At 30.1% G+C, this 24,132-nt stretch overlaps 2 protein-coding genes and 1 long non-coding RNA gene across 6 annotated transcripts in view; 2 read left to right on the forward strand and 1 right to left on the reverse strand.

The window, feature by feature from the left end:
- The window catches only part of LOC141452766 (uncharacterized), a 50,414-nt gene extending 37,087 nt beyond the window's left edge, over positions 1 to 13,327 (forward strand). For both annotated transcript variants that reach the window (XM_074125175.1, XM_074125176.1), the window contains exons 3-11: positions 1,089 to 1,209; positions 2,103 to 2,313; positions 4,924 to 5,117; positions 5,384 to 5,561; positions 6,871 to 7,046; positions 7,999 to 8,167; positions 8,388 to 8,603; positions 8,724 to 8,951; positions 9,847 to 13,327. In XM_074125175.1, coding sequence (XP_073981276.1) covers positions 1,089 to 1,209; positions 2,103 to 2,313; positions 4,924 to 5,117; positions 5,384 to 5,561; positions 6,871 to 7,046; positions 7,999 to 8,167; positions 8,388 to 8,603; positions 8,724 to 8,951; positions 9,847 to 9,998 — 1,645 coding nt within the window. In that variant the 3' untranslated portion in view covers positions 9,999 to 13,327. The remainder of the gene's footprint in view (positions 1 to 1,088; positions 1,210 to 2,102; positions 2,314 to 4,923; positions 5,118 to 5,383; positions 5,562 to 6,870; positions 7,047 to 7,998; positions 8,168 to 8,387; positions 8,604 to 8,723; positions 8,952 to 9,846) is intronic.
- A 1,255-nt stretch (positions 13,328 to 14,582) lies between these two features.
- On the reverse strand, positions 14,583 to 23,601 carry LOC141452768 (senecionine N-oxygenase-like). Of its 3 annotated transcripts, none has more exons than XM_074125184.1 (10): positions 23,443 to 23,601; positions 23,254 to 23,353; positions 20,821 to 20,988; positions 20,253 to 20,397; positions 19,664 to 19,782; positions 18,031 to 18,223; positions 17,721 to 17,871; positions 15,965 to 16,131; positions 15,382 to 15,522; positions 14,583 to 14,928 (listed from the first exon to the last, which is right to left on the reverse strand). In XM_074125184.1, exons 3-10 carry the CDS (start codon positions 20,985 to 20,987, stop codon positions 14,740 to 14,742), a joined length of 1,272 nt encoding a protein of 423 aa, XP_073981285.1. In that variant the 5' UTR covers position 20,988; positions 23,254 to 23,353; positions 23,443 to 23,601; the 3' UTR covers positions 14,583 to 14,739. The 3 variants fall into 3 exon arrangements, with proteins under 3 accessions (XP_073981285.1, XP_073981286.1, XP_073981287.1); XM_074125185.1 differs by lacking the exons at positions 23,254 to 23,353; positions 23,443 to 23,601 and adding exons at positions 21,107 to 21,193; positions 21,337 to 21,490; XM_074125186.1 differs by lacking the exons at positions 23,254 to 23,353; positions 23,443 to 23,601 and adding an exon at positions 21,337 to 21,491.
- On the forward strand, positions 17,800 to 18,596 carry LOC141452769 (uncharacterized). Its single transcript, XR_012457611.1, has 2 exons — positions 17,800 to 17,933; positions 18,045 to 18,596. It is a non-coding gene; the product is annotated as an uncharacterized lncRNA (long non-coding RNA).
- Positions 23,602 to 24,132: the final 531 nt, after the last annotated feature.

The raw sequence follows: 24,132 nt of genomic DNA on the forward strand, positions 1-24,132 counted from the left end.
TCAATATTAAGGAGTGCATTGTGATATATATATACAATTTTTTTCTAACTGTACATTCTTCGCTGTCCGACTACTTCTAAATTTCACTTTCTTTTTATCATTTTCTAGTTTTAGTAAAACATAATTAATGCTTGAATTATTTTTAATACATTTTTCCACTCAATCGTGATATTAATAGCGTTTTGAGAACCGTCTGTGGAACTAACGATTTACTTTTTCAAAATGAAATTACCGTAAATCTTTATTCAACATCGAACATAAAATGTAAAAATATTTGTTTCATAAGATATAAGTAACACATCGCATCGAGGGCTCATATGAATCAAGGCCTAGAAAGGACTGGAGAATAAGTTTTTGTAAATTTTAACTAAAATAAATTTATAATTTAATTTGTAAATCTTAAAGTAGTGGAGTATATGATTATACTCACTCATAGACTTGACATAATATTTTTTCGAGAGACAATTTCGAGAGTTGTTTCCAAACAGAAAAACGTCAGTAAGCCTATAATTGAAAAGGCCAAATAGAAAATGGTTACTCAAAAACAAGTTTTCTGTAATAATTTCTAGATACTTATAAACTCAACAGGAAACTATCCAGGACTCCACACAATACGCTGAAATTAAGATAGGCCTACCAAACTCTCTTAATCCTCTAGAACACCTCTAAAACGACAATGTTCTATAATCTATTCAGAATTGTTGCTATTAAGACTGCAATGAATGAAATGAAACCATATCAACCAATCGTAACAATTCAGGAAAATTTAAAAAGCAATGCATTAACATGATCTCATCTAATATGTATAAAGTGTAAAGTTTCGTGAATGATAATAGTCAATTTAAAATTGAAATCGATCTCTCAGAATAAAGAAAAAGTTGGCAGAGCTTGGGGAAAGCTGCAGCCAGCACCGAAAGAAAAAGCCAAAATCAAAATATGCCGTACAATACCGTCACTCTTTTCACCGTTCATCAAGTTCGGTTCGATCATAAAATAAAAAAAAAACTATAAATACCTCAAAATAATTTTTTTTTAGATTTTTAATCTCATTTCTTCAACTCACTTAAATTATCTCACTAATTGTGCAGTTGGTGCGGAGATTGTCCACGGAATTTGAGTGATTGCGTCAAACAAGGTTGTGTATTGGCAGATGGCTTACCCAGAAAACTTCTAACAGCTAATAGACAACTGCCAGGTCCATCGATTCAGGTATATAGTAGGAAATACTTTTATTATTCTTACGTTAACATAATTGAAGGTGTAAAAAGAAATCTGAAAGCTTTTTTTGTTTAATTTTGCAATGCCGTTTTGATATTGTGATGGTTTGTATATAAATATCTTTCTTTCCTTTTACCGACACGTAAGTAAAGTATCAATTTAATGTATTTGCAGAAAGATCTAATGCTGAAATAAAGTTTTTAAAAATATATATTCTTGTTCAGTAAACAAATTTGCAACACTTCAATATAATCTATTTGATTATGAATACGCTACATCACGCAATTGTCTAGTTAATAAGTAAATAGTACGTATTTACCTAGTCACAATATGGTTATAGGGCAACCTTACGCCAATACTGACCAACAGACTCACCTCATTATTTAGACTTTTACCAAATTCAAAAGAGTGGGAAATTTAGCTCAAGAGCATTTCATTCATATTCATGCTTACATTAAAACTCCAGGCAAAATTATGGAATTACAATACAATTTGAATTTAATTTTGAATTATATAATTTTGTCATTTAATTACATTGTAATACTTATGTTCTAAAAATAGTCTTTAAATTCGTTTTAAATTGTTGAATTAAAAAAGAATTTGAACTTTTCCTTTTGATATTTTTTGGGAAGAAGTGGCCTAGTAGTTAATTAATTAACTTCTGCAACCTGACTTGAGTTTTTAATTTTATTGTTTTCATCTCTTAATTAACCCAAAGAATTAATCATTATCGGTTAATTCAATTCAGAATTTAGTTCTTTATATAACATTTCCCTATATATTATATACTCGTATATTGAGTCCAGTAATTCAACATTTTACAAACCTGTATCTAGTCTATAATCAGCACAAGTTATATAAGGGTAATTTACATATTTGTTCAGGTATGCGAGAATGACATACTAGTGGTTGATGTAGTCAATCGATTACCCGGCCAGAGTGTAACAGTTCATTGGAGAGGGCAAAAGCAGACAGAGAGTCCCTATATGGATGGAGTACCAATGGTGACTCAGTGTCCCATTTCAAGTTATACAACATTTCAGTATAAATTCAGGGCATCTCAAGCAGGAACACATTTATGGCAAGCACATACAGGTGAATATGGAAATTTACTTTTTACCAAATAGCGGAACGATTACACTTCAGGTTTGATTTCATCGTGCTTATCTTATTTAGTTAGTGTATGCATAAATAGATTCTTGAAAAGAAGCCTCCCAGAACTGCCCAAACGAATTATATAAGAACAAATCTTGCAGATCTACATGAGTTTAATAAGTATACTCGTACTAAGTAATTTCTAGGAGCCATTTTTTGAGAAAGACTAAATAAAAGTAAAACTTCTCTTCAGAAAGCCGCCACTTCTAGTTGAGGGATTTTGACCTCTAACTTTGTAGATATTCAAACGAAGTATTAAGTTTGCTCTTTCTACGATTTTTACGTTTTATGCTGGTGTTTATTTGAATTGTTACTGCAAAATATTTTCTAAAACCATTTTATCTGTCTTAAAGGATTCCAAAATTTATATTTGTATTTCTGTTAAAAATATGATGCAGAAAATTTAATATTTTTTTACCTATCTTATGACACAGTAAAAATGGCTGATTTTTAGTTATGCGGTTTTGTGAATATCTAGATCAGCGGTTCCCAATCTTTTTTCATTAGTGTACCCCTTTACCTGATTGTTTCCTTTGTGTGTACCCCTAACATATACAGGGTGATCCATTTAAAACGCACCAATCGCAAATAACTTTTTAGCAAAGCGGAATTTCGAAAAAACCCACCATGTAAACTATATGTTTTTTTGGTCTAGTTTTTAAATTTTCCACCCCCGAAGCTGTATCTTCATTTTTGGCGGAGTTACGGCGAAAAACCCGATTGGGATTTCATCAGGACCACTAGTTTTGACAATGATTATGAAAACTGCATAAAAAACTATGAAAAATGACGATGACCCCGTTTCGATATCCCTAATATTAGTATTCAAGATCAAAGTTAAATTTTATCTATTCGTGAACGGTTTTCAATATTAATTTTCCACCAGAAATACACGTTTTGGGAGGTCCTCTGACTGCGAAAAATGTTATTTGTGACGCAAATTACAAAAATAATAATAATTGAAGATTTTAAAACATGTAGTGTGTTGGTTTCTCAAGCCAGAGTGTTGGTTTGGTGGTCAAGAGCGTGGCTTTGTATGTGGGAAATCCTCAATTCGAATCCCGCCTATGATTACATTTTATTTAAAAAAGTATTATTATTTTTTAAGTAATAAGAATGAGTGCATACGCGGGATTCGAACTGGGAATCTCCCACTTACAAAACCACGCTCTTGACCACTACACCAACACCCGCCCATCCAAGGCAAGATAATCTTACCGTAATGTTAGGTCAAGAAGTCTTGCATACTGGGTGCATTAAAATGATGTGATGGTTGCTTTTATTTGATGATAAAACAAATTTATTCTGACTCACCCATAACCATTACATTACACTACATTTTTTTAAATCTTCAATTATTATTATTTTTGTTCTTTGAGCCTCAAATAATATTTTTGCAGGTAGAGTAGAGGACCACCCAAAACGTGTACTTCTGGATGAAAATTAATATTGAAAACCGTTCACGAATAGATATAATTGTACCTTTGATCTTGAATATCTCGACAAATATTAGGGATATCGAAACGGGGTTAACATCAATTTTCATAGTTTTTTATGTAGTTTTCATAATTATTGTCAAAACCAGTGGTCCTTATGAAACCCCAATCGGGTTTTTGGCCGTAACTCCGGCAAAAATAAAGATACAGCATCGGGGGAGGAAAATTTGAAAACTAGACTAAAAAAAATATTAGTTTACTTCATGAGTTTTTTTCGAAATTCCGCTTTTCTAAAAAGTTATTAGCGATTTGTGCGTTTTAAATGGATCACCCTGTATAATATAAATAAAAAAATAAATAATCGTCTTCTTGATTTTACGTATTGTAACTTTAAATTAACGTGATATTATATTGGTATCGAAAAAATACTGCAGTATCGAATGAGTACTTAATTTTTGTCAATTTATATGTTATTCAGTTTTATTATAATAATTTTGTAATTAAGTTGTAGGAATCATTTATTATATAATTTTTTCCCCATTAATAATATATCTGTATAATTTTAATATGTTCCGTCATAATAACTTTTTTTTTTGCGCACCCCTAAACAATCTTTCGCGTACCCCTAGGGGTACGCTTACTCCAGGTTGGGAACCGCTGATCTAGATTAAAATCAATTAGCAATTCATCATTTATGATAACAGATCACACTCCAAAAAATGTGCAAAAGATATATAATTTTTGTGTAGTATGAATCTAGTGCAATAAAAACTCTTGATAACTGAAGCTCTTTTTTATGCCAGTACGAATTTGATTTATTTACGTTGATTTTAATTTTATAAGAGTTAAAAATTTATTCTACATTTTTGTAGAACTATTGTAAGAAATACTGTTATTCAAGGATTTGATGAAACTGAAATGTAAGCGGGTAAATTATGTTTAGAGATGGTGAATAATGCACTTAATTTTCATTTAACTTGAATATACAAATATATTATACATATGATTAGAACATTGAAGTTAAGGGCTTAATACGACTATCTGTTAGATGTATTTAAAAAAAACTGATAAGAATTACTTTTAGTATTAATGTTTCTTTTTGTTTATTATTTAGGCAACGAATTACTGGATGGTCTGTTTGGAGCATTAATAGTAAAGAAACCTGAAAGAATGGAAGAGCAGAAGAAATATTACGATGTTGATGATCCTAGCCATGTTCTAGTACTCAGTGAATGGAGCGCATCTTCTACTTTAGATAAAAGCAATGATGATACTAAAATATTAGTGAACGGTATTGCATTTATAAATGTAAGATTTCTTTGCAACTGAATTGTTTTTTTATTGAATATTTTTCTACTTTTATTCTCTTCGGTTCCCCTTAAACGCTTAAGGCTGATTTAAGCTCTAGTTTAAATGTATTTCAGCTAAAGAGATTTCACCGATCTTTTCAGTAGTTTTTTTTTTGTTCTCCCCAATTGTAACAAAGCATGTTTAAAATGGTCTATACTTGTTACTTGTAACTAAAACTTATTATTATTATTTTTTTTCAACAAAAAATTAATTGTCAAATTTAGGAAATGGCTGTACCAAAGTTACTGGTGGAGCCTGGACTTAAATATAGAGTACGATTGGCCCACGCTGGTGGAAGGTGTCCTTTTTATATCAGCGTTCATGAACATGTACTTCAAATTATATCTCTAGATGGCAAACCTATTGTACCTATACATACTAATGTCATTCACATTTCTGAAGGTAATGTTTAATAATGGAATATAATTTTATTTTATATTTTGGCTGATCATCAGCGCCTTCAATCTTCAGCCCCTCCATACTTTTTTAGTGTTGAATACTGTACCATTATTTTAATTAAGGTGTTCATTTTTTTCTCTATCATACGTACATATGCTTGGAGGAGTAACGTTTCTTAAAATTGTTAAAGCTGTCCAATAGAATGTACTCCAAAGACTCCTAACTTTAAAAGTACGTAGCAGATTATATCTCAACTTCAGTAGAGTAACAATAGCCTTTTCGTAAAATGAGGAGATTCTTTTATAATTTTAGATTTTTTCAAGTTCACTTCTTAAGAAAATAATTTATATCTCTAAGAGATAGAAAGGAACTTTTTAAACTCGAAGCAATAAATTGGAAAATCTAGTTGATTAAAATTTAGTAAATTAAGAAAAATTAGAAATCCAAATGCTCTTGATTAGAAAGGGAATGAAATTAATTGATATGAAGTTTTTTATGAAGTTTGTTTATTAACAAACTAACTGCACTAAATACTGCACAACATCAATAATTTTAGTTAGTTGTTTATTTTGGTTTTCGTCAATATTTTCCCCTTAACACGGTTGATACTGTCAGTAAAGGCAATAAATCTACTACAAAACTTAAAGTAATTTTTTCCAATAACATTTCATAACTTCAATTCGGACATTATCTTTAATGTTATAATTTAATTATTTATTATGCTATTTAACTGATAATATTTTAGAAATCTAACAACTGTTTGAGAAAATTTCACACACAAAAAAAATGTGTAAAGACAGTAGAATTACTAAATTTAAAAAAGAAAAATTCTTACTGACTAAGGAATAACTAGAAAGAAATAATAAAGGAAAGTTCATTGAAGTGGACTTTCCATTGACAGATTAAATAGAGGCCTTCTAGTCAGATCTCTGCAATGCCTAAATTTATCATTACATTATTAGCAGAAAGGGAAATTCAAATTTTATAAAATGCATCCTAAAATCGGCCTATTTTTTTGTTTTTATAGGTAAAAAGAAAATTTTTAGGGTTTTGAGCCTTTTTTCCTTAATTAAATAAAAATGTATTCTCTATAAATTTCATAATTTCATACTCACAATATCGTCTGTAATTTAATATTTCTGCCCAATCGCTTAGTAGTTTACTTAATGCAAATTAAAATATTACTATCTATTAAAGATTATTTATAAAATTGAAAATAAACATCTAGTGCTAACTGAAATGCGTTCAAAAAAGCATTAGTCAAACAAAAAATGTTCTTAGGTTGTGGTCTAAACATTAATCTGTTTTCTAGGAGAACGTGCAGACTTTGTACTGGACGCTTCAAAAAAGCCTGATACTTATTTTATAAAAGTGAAATCCAACTGTTCCAGCACTGTTGGTGTTGCTAAAATTGTATACAATTTCACCACAAGCGATTTACAAACGTCTGCTGCTGAATCTCATCTGGATTCTGCGATAAAAGCCAACGTAATATTTATTTTAAATTTCAACTTTTTTTTAAAGATAATTTGTTTGTGTGATAATTCGTAAGCTCCTTTTTCTTCTATCGCCTAACTAGAATGAGAGTTACTCCTATTAAACTTAATCCAGTAGTTCCTATCAGAAGCGAAATAACTCTTTGGTTCCGGTTTAGTTTTCTTTTTCGAATGCATCCCTTACGTTATCCTCCCACTTCAATCCTTCCTATTAGTCCTTGCACCTGTGTTGCTTAGCGAAGCAATCACTGCAGGAGACGAACTACCTTAGCCTTCTCTTATCAATGTTTGACATAAAGTTCGTTCTTATGATAGTGTTCCAACACAGTCTCAAACTTTCCTAAGTTATCGAATCTCAGTTGCCTTGTCAAATGGTGTACATATAATAATAATTTTAAAAGGTGGGTGTTAGTAATGATTATGAAGCGTGGATTTGAATGAGGGGAAATCCTGTATGTAGCTATTTTTTATTTGCTAGAAAAAATATTAATAGTAAAGCATGAGCTTCCGCGATTGTTTTTTTGTTTTGTTTTTTAAATTCAATTTTAACTCCCGTATTGTAATTGGTAGTTGGACGTTAAGCCTTGCCTCAAAAAATAGGCGGTTGCTTTACATTTTTACATTTCAAAGTTTCTTCCAGTACCAATCAACATTTGTGAGTGGCCATTTGTCATTTACTAATCTCTGACTTTCTCTCTTCAAACTTATATATCCAAATAACAACACCAATCTCATAAATATTATTTTTCCCGATTTTTATTATTAATAATGCAATGTAGTGAATCCTGCAGCTGAAAAACTGTAATTTCAATTACTTATGACCAATTTTTTCGCTATTTAAACAGATTATTTCCCTTAAAAAATGTAACTCCCTAATTATTCGTTAATAAAGTAATTAACATTTTTTTTTTTTTAATCCTTCAATTCAATGCATTTAATTGTAGATAGTGAGCACACTTATGACAGAAGATTGTTTGAATGATCTTTTAGTCATTTGTCCAACAGAAATTGAATCAATTTTCAAACTACCTAAGGCTTTGGCATCTGAGGTAGATGTCAAATTATACCTTCCCTTCGACTACATACCACTTACTTCAGGTGCTTTGGTTTCAGGTAATTAAAATGCATACTTTTTATTTAGCTTGAAGTTTTAGAATCTGAATTGCTAATTTGCTTACATTGAATATTATTTTGAATCTATTTACTAATTTCAAATTTGCAAATACTTATTTTCATATGTTGCTTTCAGATATTATAAAGTAATTGCTAGAAATTCTTTCATAAATAGAGAGGATATAACAAAATTTACTTCCTGTAATAAATTATGTTTCAGGGGATATAAGTGATCTCGTTCCTCGTTTAAACAATGTAACATTCATATTTCCTCCATCACCATTAATTAGTCAAAAATCCGACTTAAATCATCAGGATATATTTTGTATAGACCAAACACGTCCAAGTTACTGCCAGCTGAATCCTATTTGTGAATGTACGCACATAGTGGACATACCGCTCCATTCCACGGTTGAAATCATTCTAATAAATAATGGTAAAGAATGATTAGAATTTTTGAGTTTAATAAGAATTATTATATCTAATTCTTCTTCTTCATATTATTTTTTATTTATAATCATTTTATTTTTTAATCATTTTTTTAAATTCATTTCAGACACGTTTACGGATCAGGCACATGTATTTCATTTACATGGAAATAGTTTCTATTTGATAGGGATTTCAGATGAGGAAATAGCATGGAAAAAAAGTTTACAAGAAATTAAAAACATAGATGCAAACGGGCTATTAATGAAACGTAATCTTGAACGACCAATTATTAAGGATACCGTTACTGTACCTAAGCAAAGAGCCATTGCTCTAAGATTCTTAGCAGATAGTGCTGGTGAGTTTTGAAGATTATTTAATGTTTTTGTTATCTTGTATAGAACAATATAAATCATTCACTGTTCATTTCATCCTTTCATCCTTAATAAAGCTGCATAACGATCTTGAATGTAATTTTATTTAGAATTTTTTTACATTGAAACCGCTGCTGCCTGGACACTGGTATGTTCTAACAAGTACGTGAAATTGAGTGCAGCACTTTTGCATTTTTGCTGCGTTATTTTTATTTCTAAAACTGAGCAGATTCAATTCTGAGTTATTTTATTTTGCTTCGTGTTGTAAAAAAATAAGTTCTTCCCAGGGAAGGGATGAGGCACTGCTTCTTGTTTATGGAATTTTTGCCTCTAAGCCCGCATCAATTATTATTCCACTGGGCTAACATTTATTTTAAAAATAGGATATAATCTTACAGGCCCTAAAAGGCCTAAAAGTTTTATAGACCTGATCGCACAAAAGTTTTCTCTGTGAGCTAGATAACTCTTCAAAAGTTATAGAAGTATCAAACAGCTAATTTTTTAAATTGCCTCCTTAAAATTGAGAATTTCTCTAAAAAAAAAAAAAAAACTTTCTTCAAGGAACTCTTTGGCAAATCAGAATTGTCCTGATATTGTCCTTTGCTATAGAATTTCTGTTTCACGAAGTGCATAAGATTACTTCATCTCTCTGAAAAAAGTCTTCTTAAGGTCTTAAGACTGTTTTTTAATCTTGAGATATCTCTTATTCTTTTCCTTTCTTAAATCGCAATTTTAATAATGCAGATCAGGTTTCAGGCTTCTTTGTCTGGCATTAGAACTTACAATACTAGGTACTAGTACATTCAAGGTATCATCTGTAGCATATTCTTACTTTTTATTTCATTCTCGAAGCACTAAAATAACTGGCATTATTTCCAGGCTATTGGTTACTGCATGATCAAAGTGCTGCTCAATGGTCACGAGGGCTGGACTTGGTATTAAGAGTAGGAAAAGAATCAGATCTACCTCCATTACCAGAAAAATTTCCAAAATGTGGATCGTGGGTGGGACCTCAATTCTTTCTTATATGATCTATTACAGGACTGCTAAGTACAATTTTTTTTATGTGAGTGAGATTTGAGTTTTTCGCATAAATTATGTGAAACAATTTAAAATTTTAAAAAGAAATAATGGACAAAAAGAGATAACAGCGATGCATTTCAATTTATGCCATATAGAGAGTACTATTTGCATAATTATGATGATTTTATGTGGTTCTCCTTGCAGAATTTTGAACAATTATTTTAAATAATAATATTTCAGTAAAATAAGCAATTATTAACTGTTTATGAAATATTAGTGTATTTTTCTTTTAAAGGAGATTTTACTTATTATATTTTTTTTCGGTTTAGCCGAAAAAATACCGTGCTTTGTAAATAATTATTTAGTTACCGAAGTAGACAAAAAATCTTTTTTGATTAATATTGGCATAATAATATAATAATGTAAAAAGTGACTTGACTATTGCAAGTAATAATCGTTAATAATGCCATTACATAAAAAAGTAGAAGTGCATTCACACTTTTAGAGTCTTGACCCCAAATATTTCAGCATTCAATTCTTCAAGATCTTTTATAGACCAGTGAACCATAGCACAAAAGGAAGGTTTTGGTTATTCTTTCTTTGCTCAATGGTTTTAAGAAAAAATCTTTGATAAGCGAGGAATAGAAAAAAAGACAATGCTCCGCGTCCTTGCTTCAAAGAATAATAAATTCGGAGGCGTCTTAACTTAATTTTGCTTCTATCTTCTACAGAAATTCTAAATGAACTTCCAAACCTTGTAATTAAGTTGATTAACAAATCAAGTTAGGAAATTTTAAAATTTTCATTTATTCAAAATGTTCAGATATTCAAAAAAAGTTCATTTCCTTCTAAGGTTAGTAGCTTTTTTCAGGTAACCATATGTAAATGTAACCAGTTGACTACATTAGTTGTTTCATAATTATGATACAAAAATATCCGAAAATTGTAATTAGCAAGCAAGCAAGCAAGTGCCTGTTGTAAATACTTGCATGTTTTAGAATGCAATTTATAAATTTATTGTTATCCGAAGTTATAGTGATGTTTTTAGGAAAGCTACAAAATTATAAAATGTCAATTAATTGTTAATACAATGTCAGGGAAATAATAGAATTATTATAAAGTGATAAGTGGATTACTTATTACAGCGAACTATAACAAAACGATTAGTGAATTACTAATTCAATATAATCCCTGAACATTACATTAAATTAAAAAATTCTGGAAAAATCTTTTGAAAGTTTTCTCACCGTCTTATAACTGAAGCATTTATATAATATTTATATTGGGGAAATTCTGAAAAGCATGGGATCCTGCAATCTTAGTTAAATTAATTCTGCCATGTAAAGATAATTACATAATGAAAAATTATGTAGGTATGTAAGCGCTAATTCTAATTCAAATGATCTGCTCGAAGTCTAAAAGGAAAACGTCTTCTAGTTAGTGATATATGGTAGTTGAGCAGATTGTGAAACTAGTGTGATTCAATTGACTTGTGATAGCTCTTTCTGTTTTTTTGTTTTTTAACTTGTTTAAACTAATTAGTAACTTGTTTGGAACCATGGAAAAATTCTTTAAACTTTCCCTAACAAAAAGATTCAGTAATCTGAAATTAGTCAATGAATAATATTGTGAAGTTGAACGCCAATTACAATATTATGCCATCTTGCTAGCAGTATGAAATCTCCAGTTACTGATTAATATTAAAACTGATTAATGCAATACATAAAATGATTAAGTTATAAATAATTTGTCTTTTCTTTCAATACTAATTTGTTACTCCTACTTTTTAGAACTGACGTTTATAAATATTCTATATCAAAATATATTGTCCTTACGATACATAAGTAATAATAGAACTTTTTTAAAGTCGGCTTTGTTTGCATGATGGTTCCTATTTATTTTTTTAATCAAGCATTTTTTACATCTCGTTGCCGATATGGATTTCTTAATTATTATTATTATTTTCTAAGCTGTAGCAAAAGAAGTGATTTTTTATTTCTTAAATAAAATGCTGTTTTTTTTTGCTTATAAAAGGTTTATAGTTTCATTTTATATATTTTTTAAAAAAATTTATATTTAAGTATCAAAAAAAATTGTTCAATTAAACAATTTCTATTTCTTCAGGAAATTTGTGATATTTTTATTATTATTATTATTGTGCCAGAGAAGCACACTTATGTTTAGCGACATCATTGTTAATTTGTATTAAAATTTATGATATAAGTTAATTTTTATAATTCTAGCACAACAAAAAGTCAGGGTCATTTTGTTGTAAGTGTAAAATTCAAATCTGTCTAGGTTTATTATTCTTTAAGATTTTAAGGAAGAAGAATAGGTTGTTTGTGAAACTGATTACTATTAGATTTTAATTTAAAATGTTTGACCAGAATAATTTACATTTGTATAATGGGATCAATTTATGCACATGAATGAATTGAATAACAACAGGAAAGAACAAGAAAGTATCCCAAGCAATGTTCACTCATTTTGAAGACTATTTATATTATTTTAATGTGATTATTTTTTTAATAGGCGCCTTAGTAACTGGTCAGATAGAGGCGAAACCAGCAACGCTAAAAGGGGCTACTGGGTTCTATTCCTGGTCTAAGTCTTGGATTTTATTTAATGGTTAATAATTTAATAGGAGAGATTAATAGTAAAATGTGTTTGCTAGTCGCCACCTTCCGCGACAACTAATTTCGTAGTTGGTCGTAAAGCCAATCTAAAAAATAGACATTACTTTACATTATTATTTTAATGTGCAAGTGATGGGTTGGTCAAAACATTGTTCGGTTAGTATGTCTGAAAATACAATCGAACGTGGTGCAATCTTGCCATTTTCTTTTACCCAGTCCTCTTTCATTATTTCATTTGATTGACGTTTTTAAAGTTAAAAGGGAGTTTTTTAAGTTTTTTTTTGGTACAACAAAGTACTTGAATTTAAATGCAAATTTTCTTTGAATAGTTAAAGAACGAACCGTGCCAAGGGCCATCATAACAAGCTCTTTTTCTGACGGATCAGCGCAACGGATCGTTAAGTTTTACATTGTCTGATTTAGACATACCGTTTGTTTTTGTTGTGACGGTAACTTGACACCCCTATTCAAGCTTTTGAAGTAGTCTCTGATCTTTAAGAACTCAGAAATTATTACACATTGAAGCTATTCCATGTTTTCTATAATTATCTATCAAACAAAATTTTCATTTTTTGTTCTTTAAATAAATTTAGTGATTTTTAAGACCATCGATTGAAATTTAAGATATTTTCGGTCACGATCTAGAGAACGTTTTCTTTTTCCAGCATAATTCCGTATTATTTAAATAGAATCTCTTTTTTTCTCCCACTCAAAAAATCGAAAAAACTAGATATTCTTGTATAGTTTAATAATTACTACCAATACCATATAATGGATATATGTAAATCTTAAGAATAAAAGAGATAGAATAGTGCAACGAAACTTGATGTAAAGTAAGTACTAGAATAATTTTTTTATAGATCGTTGTAAAAAAATAACTAATTTTTATTAAGCGAAGAAATTACGAAGTCTTCCAGATATATCAATTTTAGGATAAGGATATTAATGTAATACTCCAAGAAATTTAGTGTACTTGCTCATAGATTTCATTTCTGTAGATAACATTTCGATGAGATGGTTTTTTGAATGATGTTTATTACTATATACTCGTATATCATAACTAATTTACGCGAATAATAAAATAATCATTACGTTATTGCAATTAATATGGAAATATATATTTAGAGAATTAGAAATTGTCAATAATTGTACATAAAATAAAATAATTGTAGTTGAAATATTACATTACATTATCTACTTATTTAATCCTTCAGTTTTGAAGTATTTCCTTAATATGAGTTTTTTTTAAAGTACTTCCCCGATTAGGAGGTTGCACTTTTTTAATAAGTTTTTGATTGATAGTTTTTAGAGGAACAGACGAAGACTCCATGAATAATATAAATATCACAACACATTTACAAAACCCACACCATATTTCTACAGATATTTGTAGAATTTTCGGCAATCTTACGTCGCTAAAAAACAGTCATATTCTGTTCCTGAAAACAGATTTGAATGGTGTTTTGAATTTATTGTACTCAAGTAAGACTACAGTACCGTCGCAAGAATAATTGATAAGATTGATTTTTTTTTTTTTTACTATCCCGTGATAAAGCCCAATAACCTTGACCCTTGTCAAAGAAACAATAGAATTTTTTTTTCTATGAGTAAAAACAAAAGTGCTGAAATGAGCTTAGGAGGCACCAACGGTAACTCGGTTCAAAAAATTTGGGCCTGGAGTTTTAAGACCACTCAGATTGCTGGATTATCATCAAAAAAAGGGTATAGTTTTCATTCAAAGAAAAAGTTGCACAGATTTCTCAATGCAAGCTCAAAAAGGAAGCGGATGCCTTCAACTCTCCGAAGAACCAACTATTTCAATGATCGGATAAATCGGGTGCTAATAGTGCTTATTTCGACTAAATTAAATGATAAGTTGAGTTTCGTAAAATGTAAAACATGCCCTTTCAAAACGTTTCTTTGGAACAAACCTCCGTTTTAAAAATTATAATTAAATATCCACCAAATACAGTAGATATATTTAATTAAAAAATATTCTGTTATAAACTGATCAACTACAAAATATTGCAAAGCTAATATCACATTTTACAATTTTAAACACTCGTTATAAGTTTTCTTATAGTTTTAGTGTTTTAGTTTTAGTTTAATTTATTTAGTTTTCTTTAGACAAAATTTGAGTAACTTGATAATTTTCAGAATCAATAATAGTAAACTTATAATTTCTGTAATCAACGAGATCAATTTTTCTTAAAGCAGAATTTTTGTCATATATGTTGTACATTACTTCTTTCAAAGGTTCCAGGTTTCCTAATGCGATTAATTCTGACATATACTGCTTGATCTATAAAAAATAAATAATATAATAAATAAATAAAATCACACACATAAAAATTATTATGCAATAAAATAAATTAATTGAAGTACATTATAATATCTAGCATAATACATCGATCTCTTTCTAATAGAACGTCCATTTTTATGGAATCCGTATTCTACCAAGAAACATTTTAAGTTTAAGCAAATCCTGTTCGGATCGAGGAAGTCGATGCTTTTTTTACAATTAAATAGTTTCAAGAAAAATCAACAGCATATTCAAAAAATAAATAAAATTATATATAGTTTTATTGAGACTAAATAGAAACTAATTATATCAGTGGTCTATTTAAAAACACAAAACTCGCTATGCAAAATATTGCACAGTATGAAAATGAAGGTTTCCATATCAGAATATTCTTTTTTTGTAACTTTCCTTGAAGAAAAATATTAAAAAAATTATTTACAGAAATATATTTACCATTCCAGCGATAGTATGGTATTTTCTTTTTGGTATGCCCTTAAGCTCTAAATTTTGTTCATTTAACTGCCTCTCCTTGTGCATTTCATCACCAATAGGTAAGGTTGCATTTCCATTTAAAATCTGAATCATACATTTAACCTGTGGGAAGGATATTTAAAATTATTGTAATACTCAAATGCACGGAAGTATCACCAAAATAACGGCCGTTAAAGAAGAGGAACGGCTAGATAGGAAATCTTGAATTTTGAGTACCTATTTGAATTCATGTCTACTATTCTTTACCCCTACAGATGGTTTAATTTGCTGATAAAGCAGCGGGAAGCAACTGTGAACTGTGATATTATTTAGATCCACCTCAAGTTCTTTTTTACAACGAATTGGGCTTCAATTTAACAAGGAAAAACAAATCATGCTTTCTTGCAGAAAAAATGTATTAAGTCTTAAGACAATTCAACTGCTGACCATAATTTCAAGCTTTTCATAATTATAAGCTTCATACTTTAAACATCATTTACTTTAATTTCCTAAGTTTGATTTAAAATTAGTAGATGAAAATTAAAACAAAAAATTGACTCCTTGCCTGCGTTTCGATGAGAGGAAATATAAAAGTCCTAGAAGGAAGACCTATTAGCACCATTGTAGGATTTGATATTGAAATAAACTGCTTGTACAATGGTGTTACATAAACATTATCTTCTATCCTTAAACCACAAGTCTCATCCAGGAAGTCTAAGTCATATCTGTAACCTGTGAGAAAGAAAGCGAAAAGCAAATTTAAAATTATTTTCTAAATCGTCAGGGCCTTCATTATGAGCGTCAACAATCTTTCCTATTGTTCTAGGTTTCATACATTCTACTGATGCTCTTAATTTGGGCACCCAAAAGAAGTTTTCTTCTCAATTGAGTAAATATTAATATTTATCTTCTGCTAAAAAAGGGTTTACTTCTGCTTACTATATAAAACATGTTTGTTTTCTATTTACAGTTTAAATGCTTAAAATAGTTGTTACTTTTTGTTTCATTTTAAGCACCTACGGGTGCATTTTTATTTTTCGGTGTTACAAATGAGCAAATAAGTACATTTTCCTTTAAGCGCCAACTAGAATCTTGCACAGGCCCCACATGACGAGCGTAGTCCATGTGTTTTGTCTTTATATTGTAAGTATAATCTGGTTGAAAGTGTAATTTCAACAAAACACATACAAAATGAATTTTGTTCAAATATTTATTAAATTAAATTTGTTGATTTCTAATTATGATTTATTATTAGCTTCTATTTCTACAATTGGAAGAGAAATCGTATCAAACTATCGCCGAAAAATAAACATTTGAGCTTTCCTGAGTCGACAAAACTGGAATTTGACATTGTTCTGCATGTTCATTGAGATCGATATCTTGCAGGTAGCTCAAAACCTACAATTATGCTCGGGTACTACCGAGGGTCCCAACTGACATTCATAATGACCGCGCTGGCCTAGTGAATCGAGATATAATTAAGTATTCCAGGCGATAGAATCGTTGGATGATACTTCCAGATTAAGTTTCTACACTGGAATCTTTTGACTCTGAATAAATTAAAATCTGACGAAAAACTGCAGCCTTAATTCAGTGTAAAAAGCTTGGAAAGTTCTCTCTTTCCACATTCAATTAATTTTACAAAGACTTAATGTTAAGCAATGGTCTTTGGGCTTATCTATTGTAACAAGACACTTTTAAAGTAAGACGCCTGTTATTTAAGATCCGAACTAGAAATTAAAGTTAAATACGTTGTGATGTTCTCCCTCAAGAAAAAATAACTAATTTTCACAATAACTATGAGTGTACGATTTTTAAAACTGCAACGAGCAGTATGCATTTCCTTTGCGATGTCCAAGGTTCCTCGTTACAGTGCAAGAATTATACCCTTTTCAGGGCGTCTAGATGAGAAACACATACGATGTGGTATAAGTAGGAAAGTGAATGTGATCTCTACAGAATATACAATGAAACATCGTCGTTATTTCTGAGAGAATGGATTGTTCATTGCCAGAAAATTTATTATTAATATGAAATGAGAATATTATTAATATTAGTATGAGCATATTATTAATATGAGACAGTGTTAATTTCTATTTTTAGTAGAAAGCCTGTAAACAAAGATTTGTGTTTTAGATGTACTAAATTACTTAAATTTCTAAGCTTTAAACAGTTCTGTTGCTGACAATACTACTCTTGAAACTAGCATAACACTAAATACAATAAATAAAAATAAAAACAAAAATGAATACTGTACTTTTTAAAATGAATTTTTTTATAAAAGAATTAAAAAGAATTTATACAATAAAATAAAACATTACCAGTGCCCAATATAACCTTGTCTATTTGAGAGTGTGTGTTATCGATGAATGCGACTCCATCTTCATGGAAGTAATCGATATCAGGTTTATGAATAATATTTGCAGGCATTCTAACACTCTTTAATTCGTCAAAGTGATGACTCAAATAGACCTTTAAATAATTAAGAGTCAGCCATTAACATCTTTGCAGTGCTAAAATTTATGAACTTGAAGGTAAACAATTATACAAAATGATAATGAAATGTTGTATTAATGTTGCAATGAAATTAACCAAACTTTAAGTGTAATACTATAAAATGTACATACTAACATATTTTGCTTCAGAAGAAACATCAATGGAAATATCTACAGCAGAGGGACCTCCTCCAATAACAAGAACCTGTAATCCTTCGTAAATTTCTGGCCTGCGATATTTAATACTATGTATCACGTTGTTTTCACCTTTCTTCTTTTTGAAAGTTTCCAATCCTTTAAAATGTGGTATGTGGGGAACATAATAATGCCTTTGAAATTAAGTACATATGTGTAAAATAAACATTAGATTAATTTTCTTTTGATGGATGTCATTACAGCACTCTGCCAAATCGTATCTCTTAAATTTTAAAATATGATTAAATATAATCAAAAATACATAATTTTTCGTTGCTTGTGATATTACTGGCTAATGGTTCCAATTTACCCTGTCATCCCGAAAGGATCGATACTGTAGCGGGGAGAATGAATTGCTCAAGTAGGATCCAAATTATTCTGCACTTTAAACCTTTTCTAGAAGATTATGTGAACTAGCAGATACAAATTCCCTAGTTAAAACAGTTTACATTCTCAAGACGGTTTCAAATACATGGACAATATTGGATCCAATTTAAGAAAGATGAACAGAAAGAAATGCATATACAGTCGACTCTCGAATAATCGAAATCCAAGGGACTACAAGAAAAATTCGAATTATCGAGACTTCGAATTATCAAGAAGGGAAAAAAAAATTAGAATTATTAAAAGTTTTTATTATGTATATATGCATGTACATACGTATATTGAAAATACGTATGAGCTTACCTAAGTTTTAGACATATATAGCCTCAAGTAAACAAGTAAAAATAATGAAAACGACAAAAAGGAACAAAAAAAAAATACATATGTATTAACATTTCAATAAATAATAATATACATATAATTCGAATTATAAAGAGGTTGAAGCAGCCTCGTTCGTATTATAGAGCCTTCTCTCCCCCTATTGTTAAGAAAAGGATTTCGAATTATCGAGCTTATCGAAATACACTGAATTTTTTCGATTTACCGAAGTTAGCAGCTGTAGAGTTTGAATTATCGAAAAATTCGAATTATCGAGGTTCGAATTATCGAGAGTCGACTGTACATGTTAGGAGGAAACATCAGGAAATTCAAATCGACTTTTTCCTCATCGCTTGTGATCTGTAATATTATTATTTTTTCCAACTTTCTAGATTTAATTTCATGGGAAAATTACTCTGCACTGTTGTGAGTATACCTGGAACCGACACCCTCACCGAAGCGATATTCCAAGGGGCGAGAAAAGTATGCTCAGTGTCCATGAGGCCCAAGCGTACCACTTTCTCACGGAATAAATTATAATAAGTTTCCTAATTTTAACTGTAAGATTTATTTTAACCATTGGCAACTCTTTTCTGCAAAGTTAAACCTTTGAACAGATGTTATTTGAAAAGATATACATCTAAACTTGAAACTAGCACGAACAAGTTAACTGCTTAACAAGCGAGTTATGTAAACAATTATTCAAAAAGGATGTTTGAATGAATGAAAGAAATTTAAATTTGGACTTTTTTCAGTTTACTCTTCCATACATAAAAATGAGTTTGTTCTTGAAAGAAAGTTGTTAAAATAAATTGAGATGGATATTAAGCACTAAATACTTCTAAAAACATTTAGGAAACTTTCAAACTAACCCATTGCACACAAAGATGACATCGTATTTTACTTTGGTTATTTGATGTGAAGGTATATGACGCGCAATTAATTCCCATTCGTCATTTAACCTGCTAACTTTAATAACCTGAGTTTCATACTGAAAATAAAATGCTACTTTGAATATTCAAGCTCATCATAATGAATACACAGACTTAAAAAATTTCAATGCTACAGTCTTCTCTTCGCGTCTATTCAATAATTAATGATTACAATAATTTATTTCAAAAATTAATAATTCTTATTCATGTTTCTGTTCAATATAAAATCTTGTCTGGGGCTAAAAATTGTTTTATTTTTTCTGAAAGCACCAGGTGGCGGATGTATTACTTCTAAATCTATAGAGATAATGTGAGGACAGCTTCACTATTGGTTGGCTTTAATTTTTTGTCAATCAAAACAACTCCTTGAGTTTGCCCCTTGATATCCACTCGCGAGCTGCCATCTTAACTTTAACTCAGTTATATATAGTTAACACCAAACGTTTATTGCTGTATTATTAATTTATAATAAAATTTGTTTATTTATTTTGATAAACAATTTCCACCCAAAATCCTTGAATTTGTGTACCTGAATAAATTGGTTAAGTTCAAACGCATCTGCAAATTTAATCAAATATTTTGTTACAACTGAGGCAGCTACAAAAGAGCTTCGAAGATCATCACTCTCATAACTCAAGCCTTCAAATTCCATTAATTCAGTTGGAAGATTGGTTCTGAAATTTAAAAACAAAACATATATTAGTTATATTATATTAATAACATATAAACAAATATTTTGTTACGACAAAATTATGTTTATTAAATATTTAGACAAACTCTTAGTCGTTAATAGTTTTTTTAATTCAATTTTACACTGCAGGCCGAACGAAAAGTCAAGGCCAGACCAGGAATCGAACTCTGTACCTCAATCAATCTTCATGATTTGCCGAAGATCTGAGTACTAACGTTTTTAGAGTAACAATCTAATTTTTAGGCCTTCGATAAAGTCACTAATGAATTTACGAAAAGGGTTTCCCCAAGACTGTTATAAAGCAAAAATGAGTTTAAATGAAACGAATAATTAAAATTCTGAATCATTGAAACCTCGATTTCTAATATAAATATCAATTTTTACTACTTCAAAAAATTTACCTTACCTAAGGTTATCATAAAGAATGGTATGTTTCTTATCTTTGCACCAAGCACCTCCTAAGCAGGGCAATTTTTCATAAACGTGCAGAACTTTTAAATTTTTTAAAGCAGTCAAACAATGTTTGGCCGATATTAGGCCAGAAGGTCCACTGCCAATTACTGCAACCCTCATTCTAAAAAAAATTAAGTCTAATTTTATTAAACTGAAAAAACATTTTTTAATTTTTAAGAATAACTTTCAGATTTTACTAATTTAGGTTAAATTAAATAATAAAAATGTTTGCTACTAACGATGGGCTTCAGGTAACAAATAATTAAAATTGTATTTTATCTAGGTGTTCCTTGACAGTTGCACTTAATAAGTGGCAAATTTATTAACTGTTCCACATAATGAACAAAATAAATAGAAAATTAATTTAGTTCAAATAACATTAATTACTTTTTTTAGCATTTATTTCCTAATTTTTTATTTTAATGTCATGGTCGCTTTCTAATAGAAGTATTTGAAAATTCATCCTCACCTCAAATCCTTGCTATTGATTAATTTATTTAAAATACCAAATACGATATGACAGAAATTAAAAACAGCACATGTTTCAGGTACTACTAATTATAAGCGAAGGAAAGAAAGCCAGTACAAATGTAGGTGTTAGTTATCTTATTTATCAATCAATTAAGATATATTAAGTCTAGGTTTTTTTGTATATATAAATTCATGTAACTAGAAAAAAACAATGATATCTTATCTTTGATAAACAAATAAGCTGATTTGAAACGTGAAAATTGCCATTTTTTTAAAAAAGTAATTTATTATTTTTAGGGAAAAATTAATATTTAAAGTAAAGTTTAACATCAAATGAGTAGGTGTAAGGAATAATTCGTCACACTAACTGCAATAGCCTCGTGATTAATTTGTACAAAGTACATTCTCTCCAACTGGAGTTACATCAGAGAGGCCACTTTATAAAATCGAGCTTAATAATTTAATTTAAGGATTTTAGTTCATTAAAATGTATTTAATCAAGAAAAATAAAAAATGAAATATCAAAATAAGTATTTTATTTGAAATGTAGTTAAGGGTTTCCCAAAATAAAAAATAAGTTCAAAAAGCAGTTACAAAGTTAGCTTTTCAATTTACGTTTCGCAGTAATCAATATAGATTCAACAGTTATTTTTGTAATCATATCTGAACTGTTATATGATCACATCATTTTCAATCAACAGAAATAAACAGATTCTCCTTCCTTAAATTTATCATATAATAGTCTGATACACTATTCATAACTTTAATAGTTGTTCTAAAATACACCAATGAGCTTAAAATCCAATGACAATGCAATCTTATTATTTTTATTTCTTTATAGGTCACTAAAGTTGTTTCTGCCACTTCATAGTGCGCATCCATTAGTCATTCAGCCATAAAGCAATGCTGTTATCAGGATAATTAGACTGAAACGCGGATCATCAATAAAGATGTTCAGCCGGCATATCCTTAATTAGCATACAGGCGAATCAAATATGACAATCCTATAGAAATGACGCAAAAGAAAATCCCAGCTATTGATGAGGCTAGAACATGCTACTGCTTAGCTATTGGTAGGTTCAATGGGAGTTCTTCTTTGGGTTAAAAAGGACAGGGCAGGGCATCGCATGCTGCTGCAGCTCCTTATTTCCTCAACTGTCACTACTAACGGCGTAGCATCGACAATAACAAAGTCTGATGACAGACCTTTCAGCGCTGATTATTGATATAGGCGATTTGGGCTAGGGTTGGGTAACAACAAACAGTTCGCCTGTTTGCTATCATATATACACTAAAATGTAAAAAAAAAAAACACCTCCTAGCTCCTGATACCATTAAAAAACTCAGCGTGAGTCTAGGTGATTACAGGAATAATCACTTAGTTCCTTACTAACCATTCACATGAAACCACACTCGTTGTGAGTACTTCTCAACAAATGTAGAGCGAATGCCGCTGTTTCCAGTTCATATTCGGGTTTGTCGCCGTGCTGAACACCATCACCACTCCCTAACTTTCAATGAGAGTAGATTAACCTTAATTTTTCAAGGGTTCAGGCTCCTATTTGAAGCTGCATAGCTGCAATGTGAGTGGATTTTTTTGGAGGCAGGACCTCCAAAGTCTTCTGTTGTATGTGGTTCAGAAGCGTTAGTGCTGGGTATTAAAAAAAATGTTTAAATACTAAGTTTGTACAGGAAGCAAAGCAGAATAATCTGCGAATTTTTATTTTCTTTGAAACATCATCAACAAATAAAAATGTTTTAAAATCTTGTTCATACACACTTAGTTACTAAACAGGTCGTAGACTTATTTATTAAAACTAATAAATAATTAAAAGTCGAACGAATTTGGTGCCCAACCAACTGTTGGGATTTTATTAATTTAAAATATTTATAGAAATTACAAGTAGCCACTTACTTTGGATTACAGTTACACTATGTCGTTGATTGTTTGTTTGAGTACCATCACATTCAGTAAAGATATTCACCTTTTTCATATCATTTCACTGGATGTTGCGCTAAAAAAATAATAAAATAACTGTAAATAACCGAAAAATAAATAAAATGACTGTTTATATCTCACATTAGAAGTGGAAGGTTCAACCACCTGTGGATTTTATTTGAAAATATTCCATATTACGCTTTTCTATGCAGTTTCTGTCGACCAACGCTGATACAACTAGTTGCATTCAATCAGATGGAGTACCTTACCTACTATTCCTAGTAGTGAAGACTTGTAACCGCGAATGAGGTTTCTCATTTATCATCTGCTGTACGAGGTGGAATTGTCAGGAACTAAAAAAGGTTATGGGGAAAATGAAGGGATTCGGTCTTATTGTGTTTGACAGTTTGACTATTTTAGCCTAGTGTCTTGTTGATCACTGAGATATATTGGGTTTTCGTGAGATATCTTGCATTGTTCATTGTTAATTTTTATGAAATCTGTCTTTGTTGCGAGTAAATATTTTCCTCTTGTGTCTTGAAGTAAGTCCAGGATCAACTTCCATTTATGAAACCATTCAGATGGTTATGACCGGAAAGAAGAAGAGTATTGTCTGATGAATTGTAAGAACAGTAGCGGTATGAACAGGAATGTTGTATGTGTAGAATTTAAAGAGAATTGAGCTCAGAACTGATCCTTCAGAGACACCAGCTTTCATTAATTCGTATGCTTCTGAGGTTCTAGTTTACTTTTACTTCAAATGTTCGTTTAGGATTGCAGTCAAAAGGTCACTCTTTAAATTAAGACCAGATTATAGAGAAGTCCGTCATGCCTGAAACTGTCGAATGCCGAGAA

This window comes from Rhodnius prolixus, unplaced genomic scaffold (genome assembly GCF_049639745.1).
Source record: "Rhodnius prolixus isolate KJV_2025 unplaced genomic scaffold, Rpr scaffold_3, whole genome shotgun sequence".
In the NCBI taxonomy this organism is placed as follows: domain Eukaryota; kingdom Metazoa; phylum Arthropoda; class Insecta; order Hemiptera; family Reduviidae; genus Rhodnius; species Rhodnius prolixus.

Coding starts and splice junctions, on each gene's coding strand:
- LOC141452768 (XM_074125184.1), bottom strand. CDS start 20,987: ATGAGGGTTGCAGTAATTGGCAGTGGACCTTCTGGCCTAATATCGGCC. Junction 19,783..20,252: donor AACTTAACCAATTTATTCAG/GTACACAAATTC, acceptor TTTTATTTTCAG/TATGAAACTCAGGTTATTAA. Junction 16,132..17,720: donor CAAGGTTATATTGGGCACTG/GTAATGTTTTAT, acceptor TCTTTCTCACAG/GTTACAGATATGACTTAGAC.